Source organism: Bidens hawaiensis, unplaced genomic scaffold (assembly GCF_021521415.1).
Source record: "Bidens hawaiensis isolate Kalapana, Puna unplaced genomic scaffold, B.hawaiensis_p1.1 tig00071038_1, whole genome shotgun sequence".
NCBI classification, from domain to species: domain Eukaryota; kingdom Viridiplantae; phylum Streptophyta; class Magnoliopsida; order Asterales; family Asteraceae; genus Bidens; species Bidens hawaiensis.
Genome location: NW_027502455.1, coordinates 16588 through 31687, shown reverse-complemented (window position 1 = coordinate 31687; position 15100 = coordinate 16588). Strand labels below are relative to the sequence as shown.

Genomic DNA, 15100 nt, shown 5'->3' with positions numbered 1-15100 from the left:
TCTTTAATTATAGGTTAACTTGTGCTTGTTTAAAGTTGGTTCTTGCTTTATCTTACACCGCATCGTTTATCAAGTGAGTAATCTCGTACCTAATCCCTTTTTATTTTTAATGTTTTGGGATGTTCATGTGTTCGTACAAACTTGAGTCTTAAACTTGTTTATGAACTTTAGTCGCGCAGTATCCCATGTGTTGAGGACGTTTACTTGGCTGTTTATTTGTATGTGTGTATCATTAACCGCTTTGTTCGGCCTATTCCGAAGTTTTCATGGATCCATTAGATGAACACGGGAGACCTATCGTTTACGGTTTTCTTTGTTTACACTTGCACAGATGTTTTCTCGTTTTTGTGCTCAATTGGGAGCACGGATTGAACTATGAACTATGAGCTATGATCTATCTAGGCTTGATCACAATCTGATTGCACCCTTGTTAAACACCAGACATACACGTGTTGCGCGCAGATTTATTGTTATCTATGTATTGTATTAAACTTGATTTCTCACCAACACGCAAGTGTTTGACGTTTATTTTAACACATGTTCAGGTTTGCAGTAGCTGTTTTGGAGCTTGTGGACACGTAGGAAGTTTTCTTTATTTTGGACCTAGATTAAAATGTATCAAGACAAGTTTTTGCTGTTCGAATATTATGATTTATAATATATTGATTTATGATGTTTTATGTTATCTTGTTTACTTTGCGCGTGCGCGAATGAATGTATTTATTAAATATTGACACCCAATAGTGTCACGAGTAATGAAACAATATGTGGCGCCCCGATGTATAATCCGCCTTTGGTCGGGGTGTTACAGATTGGTATCAGAGCTCGTTGACTTTAGGATAGGTGGTTAGACGTAACGGCCTAGAATACCTAAGAGTCCCTTCTCGCGCATGAGAGAAATCTCATGTTTGCGCGCTTATTGTTAATTACTCGTTATTTATGAATATGCTCGCGCTTGCGCAGTATATGATTTTATGTTTTATTCCGCGATATTTCGATTTTTGATTGAATTTCGATTTTTATTGATTTTACTTACATATTCGTTTGTTGAATTTGAAAATCCGAAAAGTCATGGTGATACATGAATAGTTGATTTTCAATTTCCATTTACGATTATGTTCTAAGGTTGGAGACTTGAAAAGTCATGGTGATACATGAATTGTCAACTTCCAATACTCATTTTCTTGTGTATTTTATATTGAAGATTGAAAAGTCATGGTGATACATGAATCGTCAATCTCCAATACTCGTTTGCTCGTATATTTTAAATTGGGAATTCGGAAAGTCATGGTGATACATGAATTGTCGATTCTTGATTCGAATTTGTTACCTTTATTAAGTCTGCATCTAGGGTCATTTATTTTACTTTAACTTTTGACAGTAACTGACTCCGCGAAACCAAGCTTTTCGAGGTTATACTTTGCGCTAAAACCAAGATATTAACTAAAATTAAAACTTTTATAGAATGCCTCCGCTATCAGCTCGCCATCTCAAGAAGAAAGAAGCCGCGCGCAGACGTTCGCTGCAACGTTCCCAGGAAATGGCCGCCGCAATAGCCCAAGCTTTGAGCCAAAACAATACCAACACCTCTGGTTACAACATTAAGTCCTTTAACGCGGGTAACCCTCCAAAGTTCACAGGTCTTGAAGGAGCCACCGTGATGCTCCAGTGGCTTGAGAAAATAGAAAACACTTTCCTCCACACCCAATGCCCCTCAGACAGACGAACCCTATATGCTTCCAGTGTCCTGGAATCTAGAGCGCTTACATGGTGGAATGGAGTAGCTCATGCGCGTGGCGCAGAAACTGCTTCCAACATGCTCTGTGAGGAATTTAAGGAAATTCTGACGCGAGAATTCTGCCCTCCCAACGAAGTTAAGCGCTTGGAGGAAGAATTTTGGAATCTTAAGCAATACAGTGGCGAAGCGCGCGAGTACGCGACGCGTTTCCATGAACTAAGTTTGCTGGTCCCTCACCTTGTTACCCCTTCCCGCCGAGCCATAGAGAAATTCCTTGGGGGTCTCCCCATGGAAATTCAAGATTCTGTATGGGCCAGAAACCCAGTAACCCTCTCTGACGCCATCGAGTTGGCCGCTGTGCTCAGCGACAACCATGTCAGAGCAGGAACCCTGTTCCTGCGGGGAACAGAAAAGACCAAACTCACCAAGACTGCCCCTGAACCAACAGAAACCAAACCTGAACCCTCAAACCGTAACAACCTCAAGCGCAGGCGCAAGGCCTATGCGCTTACCAACCCGCCCATTGTCCAGCCTACCCAACACCTCCTGTAGTCCATAACTATGCCTTAATCAATCCCGCACTCCCTGCCCCGCCACCTAAGAAACCTTACACAGGAAATCAACCCTTTTGCCCAACCTGTAGACTTCACCACCCAACCCAAACCCCGTGTCGACAATGCAACCGATGTGGCCGCGTTGGTCACTCTGCCGAATACTGTAGAGTCCCTCCCGCCAACCCAATCGCGCCAACACCACCAGTCTACCCGCAGAACCCACAACCAACATACCCTAACCCACGACCCAGATCGTGCTATAACTGCGGTGATCCCAGTCATTTCCGGAACGCGTGCCCAAGGCTACAAGTTCAGATTACGCAAGCGAATCCGGTGAACCAGATTTCAAACCAAGTGACGCGTGGACGAGCTTTTAACATAACCGCGCACCAAGCGCAAGCGAATAATGACGTAGTTAATGGTACATTTTTGCTTAACGGATTTTATGCTTCTATACTTTTTGATACTGGCGCCGATCGAAGTTTTATTTCTCGCGCCTTCGAGCAGAAGCTTGCGCGACCGCGCGATAACTTAAAAGAAGATTTTTCAGTTGAATTGGCTAATGGTGAAACTGTTTTAATTAACTCAGTGATTAAGGATTGTACGCTTAACCTTAACGAAAACGATTTTCTGATCGACCTCATCCCCATGCCTCTTGGGAGCTTTGATGTTATTATTGGTATGGACTGGCTTACGCATAATCGCGCCGAAGTTATTTGTGCCAAGAAGATGATTCGCATACCTCGAGAAAATGGTGATCTTCATATCTACGGCGAAAAACCCTCCAGTGGTCTTAAGCTTATGTCTTGCGCCGAAGCCCGAAGGCTCATGCGGAAAAGGTGTATTGCATTCTTAGCCCATGTGGTTAAACCTGCTGAAGAAAAGAAGAAGCTTCGCGATATCCCCGTTGTGCGTGATTTCCCTGAAGTTTTTCCTGATGATCTTCCTGGTATCCCTCCCGCTCGTGAAGTCGAGTTCCGTATTGATCTTGTCCCTGGTGCTTCCCCCGTAGCTAAATCTCCTTACCGTCTTGCGCCCGCTGAGATGCAAGAATTGGCAAGCCAACTTCAAGAGTTGACTGCTAAAGGATTCATTCGCCCTAGCTCTTCGCCCTGGGGTGCTCCGGTGTTGTTCGTTAAAAAGAAAGATGGATCGTTTCGCATGTGTATTGATTACCGCGAGTTGAACAAACTCACCATTAAGAACCGGTATCCCTTACCGCGTATTGACGACCTCTTCGATCAACTCCAAGGTGCCTCTTGTTTCTCGAAGATTGATCTCCGCTCTGGCTATCACCAGTTGCGCATCCGCGATGAAGATGTTCCGAAGACTGCTTTTCGAACTCGTTATGGCCATTTTGAATTCTTGGTCATGTCCTTCGGTTTAACCAACGCACCCGCCGTTTTCATGGATCTAATGAATCGGGTGTGTAGGCCTTTCTTGGATAAATTCGTGATTGTGTTTATCGATGATGTTCTGGTGTATTCTAAGACCAAGGCCGAGCATGAGCAACATCTTCGGTTGGTGTTGCAAAAGCTTCGAACCGAGCAGCTCTATGCTAAGCTTTCCAAGTGTGAATTCTGGTCTGATGAAGTACAGTTTCTTGGCCATGTTGTGAACAAGATGGGTATTCATGTCGACCCATCCAAAATTGAAGCAATCAAGAACTGGATTACGCCATCTACTCCTTCTGAGATCCGTTCCTTTCTGGGCTTAGCTGGTTATTACCGGCGTTTCATTTCGAACTTCTCGAAAATCGCTTTGCCTTTAACAGCTCTAACGCACAAAGGTAAACCGTATATTTGGGGCTCGAAGCAAGAAGAAGCCTTTCTATCGCTCAAGCGATTGTTGTGTGAAGCTCCTGTTCTTGCGCTACCTGAGGGTAATGATGATTTTGTCGTGTACTGCGATGCCTCCAACCAAGGTCTCGGTTGTGTTCTTATGCAACGAGGCAAGGTTATCGCTTACGCATCAAGGCAACTTAAGGTTCATGAAAAGAATTATACGACTCACGATCTCGAACTTGGTGCAATTGTTTTTGCCTTGAAGATCTGGAGACACTACCTTTATGGTACTAAGTGCATCCTCTACACTAACCATAAAAGCCTTCAGCATATCTTTGATCAAAAGGAACTCAACATGAGACAACGCCGATGGAACGAACTCATCAGCGATTACGATTGTGAGATCCGGTATCATCCTGGTAAGGCTAATGTGGTAGCCGATGCGCTCAGCCGAAAACCCTGCCAACTTAACTGTATCTTGCCGCGCACCCAGCTTCACTTCGCGCCGATTCAAAGCAACCTTGAATCGCGTATTCGTGACGCGCAGCGCGCATCCATCAGTAATGGTAACCTTCGCGCCGAGTTAGCGTGTGGCGCGGAAGCGCATTTTGTGCCCAATCTGAGTGGAATTCTCTGCTATCTTAATCGCATCTGGATTCCCTGTGATGAGAATCTTCGCGCTGATATCCTGAGTGAAGCGCACAAATCTCGGTATTCTATTCATCCTGGCGCTGATAAGATGTACAAGGATTTGCGCATTACTTATTGGTGGCCCGGTATGAAAAAGGATATTGCTGTGTTCGTAGCTAAATGTCTGACTTGTTCTAAAGTGAAAGCTGAACACCAACGCCCATCTGGTTTGCTCGAACAACCAGAAATTCCTACGTGGAAATGGGAATGTGTAGCGATGGACTTTATTACCAAGTTACCTTTGACAGCAAGCAAACATGATAGCATTTGGGTAATAGTGGATCGTTTGACTAAGTCTGCTCACTTTCTGCCCATTCGTGAAAACTACCGTGTTGAGCATCTCGCGCAGCTTTATGTCAAGGAAATTGTCTGCCGCCATGGTACTCCTTTGAGCATCATATCCGATCGCGATGGCCGTTTTATATCTCGCTTTTGGAAATCTCTCCAATCTGCGCTAGGAACTCGCTTGGACATGAGTACGGCATATCATCCCCAGACTGACGGTCAGTCTGAGCGAACTATTCAAACTCTTGAGGATATGCTCCGATCTTGTGTTCTTGATTTTGGAGGTAATTGGGATTCGCACCTGCCTTTGATCGAGTTCTCTTATAATAACAGCTATCATTCCAGTATTGGTATGGCCCCATTTGAAGCACTTTACGGTCGTAAGTGCCGCTCCCCGATTTGTTGGAGCGAAGTGGGAGAAGCTCAAATCACAGGACCCGAACTTGTTCAAGAGACAACCGATAAAATCGCCAAGATCCGTGATCATCTGCTGACTGCCAGAAGCCGACAGAAGAGTTACGCAGATCGTAGGCGGAAGCCTCTCGAATTTCAAGTTGGTGATCTTGTTCTCCTCAAAGTGTCGCCCTGGAAGGGTGTTGTCCGCTTTGGGAAGAAAGGTAAGCTTGCTCCTCGTTATGTTGGTCCATTCAAGATTCTCGCGCGTGTAGGAAAAGTTGCCTACAGACTTGACCTGCCGCCCGCGCTCAGTAATGTGCATCCAACGTTCCATGTATCCAATCTCAAGAAGTGTTTAGCTGACGAGAACCTTCACATTCCACTTGATGAAGTTCAAGTTGATGAAACTATGCATTTCGTTGAGAAGCCTGTTGAGATTATGGATCGCGAGGTAAAGCAAACCAAGCGCAGTCGTATCCCTATCGTGAAAGTTCGCTGGGAGTCCAAGCGCGGAGCCGAGTTTACATGGGAAAGGGAAGATCAAATGAAGATCAAGTACCCGCACCTGTTCTCTGCGCAACCTACTTCGAGATAAATTTCGGGACGAAATTTCTTAAAGTAGGGGAGACTGTGACATCTGCCCCGATCCGACCCGACCCAGGTACCCGTTTCTCTGACCCGATCTCTTTCTTTTATGATTTAATATTTATACTTATATTTTACTTTTAATAATAATATATATTTTCCTTCCCGCCTCTTTCTCTCTCTTTCTTTCCGCCGTCCCGTCCCTCTCCTTCTCTCTTTCCGCCTTCTTTTCCCTCTTGTCACCGTCCCGCCCTTACGCCTTGTTTCCCTCTTTTTCTTCTAACTCTTTGCTTGTCCTTTGTTCCTTCCCGCCTAAGGTTGTCTGCGCAGCTCCACGCGCCAGACCCCTTACAAGGAATCCTGCGTGAAGACCACCTGTTTCAGCGATACGCGAGACGAACTCTTCTCGCAGCGCGCTAAGAATTTTAATTCTTCTCGCAGCGCGCTAAGAACGGTAGTTCTTCCCGCGACGCGCTAAGGATTGTAGTTCTTCTCGCAGCGCGCTAAGAATCGTAGTTCATCCCTCGACGCGCGAAGAATTATAGTTCTTCCCGCGGCGCGCTAGGAATTTTAGTTCCTCCCGCGGCGCGCTAAGAAATGTGATTCTTCCCGCGGCGCGCTTAGAAATGTAGTTCTTTCCGCGACGCGTTAAGGTTGGTTCTGTCTGCATTCGCGCTCGCGCTCTCTTGACCTTCTGTGTCTGCCTTCGCGCTCGAGCCTTCTCGCGCTAAACCCTTTGAGTTTTCTTCTGTTTAATCTAGCCGTTGCTTTTGTGTTGTCTTATCTTTTGAGATCTGCTTTTTCCATGCTTGACCAGTACCTTTTTCTGAACCGCCCATGCCTTTTTACTGTTCCCTGTCAGCCTTTTTCTCTTTTTCCCTGCTGCCATATCTTTTGATATCTTTTACTTGCTTTTGGATATCTTTTGTTATCTTTTGTTTTGTCTTGTTCTGTTTGTCTTGGAATCTTTTCCCCTTTTTCTGGATTCATGTCTCCTAGGGTTTCTCTATAAATAATAATGTTATTTTCCTAACACATCACACACAAACACTAAATCTCTCCTATTCTCTCTTCCTCCTTGCTCTCTCTGCCGTCTTCCCCTTGCCTCCGTATTCCTCCCTGTTCTGCCCTGCTTTTCCGGTAATATATATTATATATAATAATTTACTTATTAATTATGCTAACTTATAATCAAGACTTAAAACAGATCATTAAAACAATAATCTTTAATTATAGGTTAACTTGTGCTTGTTTAAAGTTGGTTCTTGCTTTATCTTACACCGCATCGTTTATCAAGTGAGTAATCTCGTACCTAATCCCTTTTTATTTTTAATGTTTTGGGATGTTCATGTGTTCGTACAAACTTGAGTCTTAAACTTGTTTATGAACTTTAGTCGCGCAGTATCCCATGTGTTGAGGACGTTTACTTGGCTGTTTATTTGTATGTGTGTATCATTAACCGCTTTGTTCGGCCTATTCCGAAGTTTTCATGGATCCATTAGATGAACACGGGAGACCTATCGTTTACGGTTTTCTTTGTTTACACTTGCACAGATGTTTTCTCGTTTTTGTGCTCAATTGGGAGCACGGATTGAACTATGAACTATGAGCTATGATCTATCTAGGCTTGATCACAATCTGATTGCACCCTTGTTAAACACCAGACATACACGTGTTGCGCGCAGATTTATTGTTATCTATGTATTGTATTAAACTTGATTTCTCACCAACACGCAAGTGTTTGACGTTTATTTTAACACATGTTCAGGTTTGCAGTAGCTGTTTTGGAGCTTGTGGACACGTAGGAAGTTTTCTTTATTTTGGACCTAGATTAAAATGTATCAAGACAAGTTTTTGCTGTTCGAATATTATGATTTATAATATATTGATTTATGATGTTTTATGTTATCTTGTTTACTTTGCGCGTGCGCGAATGAATGTATTTATTAAATATTGACACCCAATAGTGTCACGAGTAATGAAACAATATGTGGCGCCCCGATGTATAATCCGCCTTTGGTCGGGGTGTTACAATGGTATGGTATGGTAATACTCACTCGCAATCCTTGCCGGTTATAAAATTGAAAGGAAATATCGATTGAAGTGGATTGCCCATCGTCTAACTATTTATGAATTAACTTCCAAAAGTCACTACAAAAAACAAACAAAATTCTTCATGAGATTGGAAATTTATTATTAGAAAAATGCATGCAACAGAATTAGTACGTGAACCTTTACTTTAATTTCTAGGGCTTCATGATCTAACAAATTATATGCCATCTATCCAAATTTAATGTAAGTGAAAGTGAATGAACCGTAGGCGGTTATTATTAGAACGCAAATAATAATCCATAATTGGTTATTTTCCATATATTAATTTTACGGTTTTACCTCTTAAGCGTTAGTATATATTACTGGACGTTTAAAACTCTATCTGGCCCATACATTGGGTTTGTAAAACCTGATGGATCAAGACAATGGATCTTGGTAATTAATTATTGTCATTTGTTTATTATTTATATATTAAAAAGAAAATATGATGTATTGAAGAAGTGGATCACAATTACATAGATCTTCTATGTATATATACATTTAACCAATATAACTACCATATAACTATCACATATATATATGATTTTATAACACTTCCCCTCAGATATATATTATTGTTCATTATCAACATTATACTACTGGATAATGTTGGCTCGGTTCTTCTGGATCGATATTAACTAATACTGCATGATTAGTTATACTGCCTCATTAAAATCCTTACTAAGAAAACCCAGTGGGACAAAACTTAGTCAAGGAAAAAGAGTACAGTGTGCGTATTTCTCCCCCTCAATTGAACATAATGTCTAAGTCTTTGGAAGTCAATCTCTAGTCGTTGCTGCTTGACTTGATTTTGATGTAGTCATCCCCAATCTGAATAATCAAGTTTTATTGTTTGCATATATTCTTTGAGTTCTTCATTATTTGGTCTAGACCACATGCCTCTTGTTTTCATATATTCTTTGGGTGTTTCTTCTGGAACTTTATAGATTATATTAGTCTCTTCTAGGACACTTACTTCTTCCAGGGTTTTATTATATTCTTGTAGAAATATATTAGTCTCTTTTGGGACATTTACCCAAACATGGTATTATATTAATAACCTCTTATATGGTTTTACAAGTAACCTCTTCTAGGGTTATCCAATTGCATTACTTTGCTCATTCGATTTTTCGTGGGTTTTATCTTTGGAACCAGTTCTGTCTTCCACATGATCTTTGTATTGTAATCTTATTTTGATTATTATAATTCGAGCAAATGAATTTGATACCGGTATATATGACATTGTCACTTTATATGTTTTTATGAATGCATCTAGTAACTCTTTAGTTACTCTTTATAAATGTATGACATATTTGACTTCAGATTTATATTGACCTCTTCCGGGATCTAAATTTGATATTTGTGATGCATTTCATGTTATTTCACATATACCAGGCTTTTCATTCTTTAGTTATCTCCCCCTGAGAATCCGTTCATTCATTTGAGATTCCATTGTGGTACATTATGGTGGCGATATATATAAATCACTCAACCATATATCTTTATGTGAAAACATATTTGATTCTCTTCTGGAGATTAGTTGTGATAGGAAGTATTAGATATTAGTTAATTAGTGCAACCACATGCGAAAATAACATGCCCCTCACTTAGGAGATCATTATTCAGTAATGATAAATCATTATAGTTATTATAATTAATAATTAATATGTATTTGTATACATTTGAGAAAACTTCAGGTTGTTCTCATTATGTAGAATGTATTGTTTGAGAATAGTGTTAGTACCACCGCTATCTATCAGACATTCATCACCAATCATAGCTCTTCTGGAGCTAGCATATATATTTCTTCAGGAAATAAAAATAAAAATAAAGAAAACAAATTATAACTTATTACAAAATAGGAATTTTAAACATCACATAGGTTAAATAATACATTACAAGAGTTTAAACTAAATTAAGTAATAAGTTATACTTTTAAAGTATAGACATAACACAACATTTAAACATCACGAACATTTTCAATGAAATCACATGCATCCAGATGAGTGTCTGATATAGTAGCGGGAGATGATACATTTGGTTCATTCTCAATAAGATTTGTTTCAACCTTTTTCCCTTGTTCATTCATGCGTTGATATGCTTCAACAAGATGTTTTGGGGTGCGACATGTACGAGACCAATGATTTGACATCTCACATTTTATGACATCCATTGTTTTGGTGTCCATTAGTGTTTCCTTTAGGATGTCGCCCCATATTTTGCTTACTTGATTCACCAGCATTATTTTTAGAACCATGAGACTCTCGTCACCATGTATTGCTTCGTCCACGCCCACGACCTCTACTGGGGCCGCGGCCTCTGCCTCTTCCATGTCCATTCTTATAGTTTGCCGCATTCACTTCAGGGAATGGGCTTGAACTGGTGGGTCGCAATTGATGATTTTCTATTAGGAGCTTATTGTTTTCCTCCGCAAACAGAAGACATGAAATCAATTCAGAATATTTAGTAAATTTGTGTTCCCGATATTACTGCGACAGGAGCATATTTGATGCATGGAACGCAGAGAATATTTCTCAAGCATGCTTTCCTCGGTTATGTTTCACCACACAATTTAAGTTCAGATGTGATGCGGAACAAGGCAGAATTGTACTCACTAACGGTTTTAAAATCTTGGAGTCTTAGATGAAGCCATTCATAGCGGGCTTTAGAGAGCAAGACCAACTTCTGGTGGTCAAAACGATCTTGAATGCTTTTCCATAATTCAAGAGGATCTTCAACAGTCAGATACTCCCTTTTTAGATCTTCGTGAAGATGATGACGAAGGAAAATCATTGCCTTCGCTTTTTCTTGAAGGGTAGTTTGAGTATCATCTTTAATCGTGTCTCCCAAATTATTTGCCGTTAAATGAATTTTAGCATCCAGAGTCCATGGAAGAAAATTATTTCCTGATATATCAAGGGCGGCGAACTCAAGTTTTGACAAATTTGACATTTTATCTACAAAGGAAAAAGGTGATGCAATGAGTATGTGTTTATTATAGGAGAACTTCATGTTCTCTTTATTTAGAACTTCAGGTTCTAATTATAAAATGGTTATACACGGAGAAGGGATTGAAAAATATTATCAACCGTGTTATGTAATAAAGATTATTATGATACATAAGTATGAAATACTTAAAGTTCTTAGTATTAAATATACATACAGTATATATATGTGTATGTATCTACCTATTCTAATAAAGTAAAATAACTGTGGACACGTGTCAGTTTGTGGTCAATCCTCATAACTTTTTTTCCTCCAAATTAATAACTATGTCATAGACCAATAATTATTAACTTTCTTTTTACACTCAAATATGTAAAAATCCATATCTGTACCATGATTAAATTATTCACTTTTCTTTACACTCTAATTTATTACATATACTATACATTTTTATAAAATAAATATTCTTATAAATTATAAATATATGCTTTAAATCTATCAATTTATTTTTTCAATTAATTACTAAACTATATATAAAATGTAATAATATATACCATTCACTTTCATATATAATCAAGTTTATCGTAGTTAGTTTCTCGGTTTATCAATAATTGTTTCAGGTTTTTTGTGAGATTTAAATATGATTGTTACATGTCAAAAATTGGTAAATAGATTGTGTGGTACAAATTAATTACATTTGGCTCAAAATTTGTTACGGGTTAAAAAAGAGTTATATGAGTATTTTTAAAAGTTTGAGAATGCAAGTAGATTTATCATCAAATTTGTTACGGGTTCAAAGTTTTGACTTGAAAATGTAAAAAAAAATGAAAGTTAGAATTTTAAACGTGATTTAGGTTTCGAATTTATTTCCAATAACATTTTTGGAAATAATGAAAAGATTCGGGATTTGGCTAATTGACTATTTTTCCCACAACTATTAAAATTTAAGAAAAGACAGCGAACACTTTCGACATGCTACCTCTAGGCCTATTAATGCTTATAACTTTTATCAAATATGAAACATTTGTGTCAGCATTGACTTTTCATTTAATGGTGATTAAAATATAGTGTGTGAAACATATCATACAAAATTATGCTCAACATTCACAAAATTGAACAGATTAACGTGTTATTTTTATGTGTTGTCATTATGGCAAAGTCGAGAAGTCCCCTCAAAATTATAAAAATCATTTTCATGGTGTAGCTTAGAATTATTATTGTATGAAAAGTCTTTTTTGAAATAGGTTCATAACCAAAATTCTTTCAATTATATATATATATATATATATATATATATATATGGATAGGTTATTGTAAAAAGACAATGTTTCCTAGGAATGGTAAGAATAATTATGGGCCATTAGATTAGGGGATCCAAGGGTTGAGATTTAAAATTACCAAAAATCGACATAGTTTTCTACTCTTTTACCATTATAACCGACATAGTTTCCTAGAATTATTCTTCTACCATAGGTTTTAATGCCAAATGTCAAAAATATATTGGTTCTTATCATTCATAGGAAACTCTTTATTCTTATTTGAACCCTTATTTGAACCCTTATTTGAACCCTTATATATATATGGGTGGGTTCTAGTGAAAACTCCTCTTAAAGAGAAAACTTAAAAACTCCTAAAAACTTCTAACAAACTATTTTTAACTTTTTAAAAGAAAATTTTTGAAGTTTCTTTTTTCCATTATTCTTATATGTTGTTATTGGTTAAAAAAAACTTATCGGTAACCTCGTCGGTATAGTGCACATGTGTAATAGTGTGCATTGCATATATGCAAAAGCGTTTGTATTGTATAAATGCACATATTTAATACACACTATTGTATATATGTAATATAAGACTAATACTTAAAATAAAAAAAAACCGCTGTAATGCACATACGTATTACTGTACGATACCGTTGTATTACACATGTGTATTACTATGTATTTTTGAGTTTAATAGTGTTTTATTGCATATATTCAATATTTGTGTATTGCATATGTGTAGTAGTGTTGTATTATATGGGAAAAAAATAATAATAAAATAAAAGTCGATGCGGTGCACATGTGCGTTAATGTTGTATTACACATACGTACTAATGTGTAATCGATGTGCGTATTAGTCTTATATTGCATATATACAATAGTGTGTATCAAATATGTGCAATAGTGTTGTATTCTATGCAATACAAACGCTTTTGCATATATGCAATACACACTATTACATATGCGCACTATACCGACAAGTTTTTTTTTTTTTTGAACCAATAACAACATATGAGAATAATGGAAAAAAAATAAACTTCAAAAAAAAAATTTTTTAAAAAGTTAAAAATAGTTTTTTAGAAGTTTTTAAGTTTTCTCTTTAAGAGAAGTTTTCACTAGAACACACCCCTATATATATATATATATATATGATACTGAGAATCAAATTTCCAATAGATTAAACATGTTCATATATGTTTTTGTACTTGCGTTATATTATTTTTATTATTAAGTTCATTTAAAAAAAATCATTTTCTGATATAAACAAATTCAATTTATGTACATATAGATATAAGCATAGATGCAATCATTTTTTCAAATACAATATGTATTTATTTGCTTTATTTATAATTTTATTATTTGGATCATCTAGTGTGCTACACGGGTTTCGAATGTATTACCATTAAAAAAATTATTTTGTGAAGCAAAGTAACATATAAATTCGTTTGTGTATTTATGGATATGGATGAATTTGATGCATATATATGTTTCCTTTGTTTGCGCGTAAGTTACCTATTTTTTTTAATATATAATTTGGGCTTGGACTTTAAATATAAATTAGTCATGGGCTTATGTATTATATGTTAATAATATAAATGGGCTTGTTTAGAGACATACAGGGCAGACAACGGAAAGAAAAAGAATACGGTGTCACAACCGCCGCGTCACAACAATCCACCGCCGGAACCTAAGCAACTGCCGTCGCTGAAATCGTCGGAGTCAATCAAAACGTCTGCGCCATCGCCGGTAAGGTTTTCGTTCTTCCGGATTTGTTGTTTCGCCGGAAAACCTTCTGGTCGCCGGAAAGTCGAGGATCTGGAGCCGCCGGATTCGTTCTTCCGTCACCCGTTAGATTCAGATTCAGGTTTCGTTGTTTCATTTTAGTGCCGAATTGGTTGATCGGAAAGTGGGTTTGGTTCCGTTAGGTATTGGTTTTGATTTCCTGGGTTTCTCCGACGGTGGTCGAGATGTCTTGTTTTCAGAGTATGTTTGATTATATAAAATGGATTATTTGATTTTATTTTTTTTTCGGTTCCTGTTTAAAATTATGTGTTGGATTTCAACAAATCTGTTCATTATGTTTTTAATTTCTGTGTTTGATTTCTGGTTTAAAATTAGGTAGACAAATGTAGTTATTCTAACCAAAAACCTAAGTTTGGGGTATTCTACGCTAACCAAAAATCTAATTTGGGGCATTCCAAATAATGTAAAACAAAAAAGGATTGATATTCAGTACCCGGATGATGAATGCGTTGATGAATTCGTATAGGAGCAATTCGTGTATAGAGCAATTAACGGAAAAAGAAAATATGATGTATTGAAGAAGTGGATCAAAATTACATACATCTTCTATGTATATATACATTTAACCAATATAACTACCATATAGCTGCCCCATATATATCTGTTTTTATAACATATATCATATTATTATAATATGACGTCATCCAGATCCAGGTCAATATCCGGTCCGACCTCTCGGTAAGTCATCCGGATCTGAAAACATTTGTAAAAACATAATTTATCTTTGATTTGAATAAAAATAGCAGGTTATTTTCTGAATAGGAAAACATAATTAAGGTAGTGACGATAATGACTAATATCAGTTGAAAAAATTAATTTAGATCAAAGTAAAATTATTCGGATAGAAGTTACAAGACATGGAGGACAATGACAATGATAATGGTTGTTAGCAATTAGTAGCAACTTAGTCCATAAGTCACAAATGGTTGTTAGTAGAAGAAACTGTAAGTTTGATGAATGCTGAGCAAC

General features: G+C 37.7%; 1 protein-coding gene across 1 annotated transcript; it reads right to left on the bottom strand.

The window, feature by feature from the left end:
* Positions 1–10676: 10676 nt before the first annotated feature.
* Positions 10677–11075, bottom strand: LOC143605743 (uncharacterized). The gene has a single exon (XM_077081745.1). The coding sequence runs from the start codon at positions 11073–11075 to the stop codon at positions 10677–10679; it is 399 nt and encodes a 132-aa protein (XP_076937860.1).
* Between the last annotated feature and the right edge of the window lie 4025 nt (positions 11076–15100).

Bases quoted from the DNA above. Each gene is read 5' to 3' on its own strand.
- LOC143605743 (XM_077081745.1), bottom strand. From the start codon at position 11,075: ATGTCAAATTTGTCAAAACTTGAGTTCGCCGCCCTTGATATATCAGGA.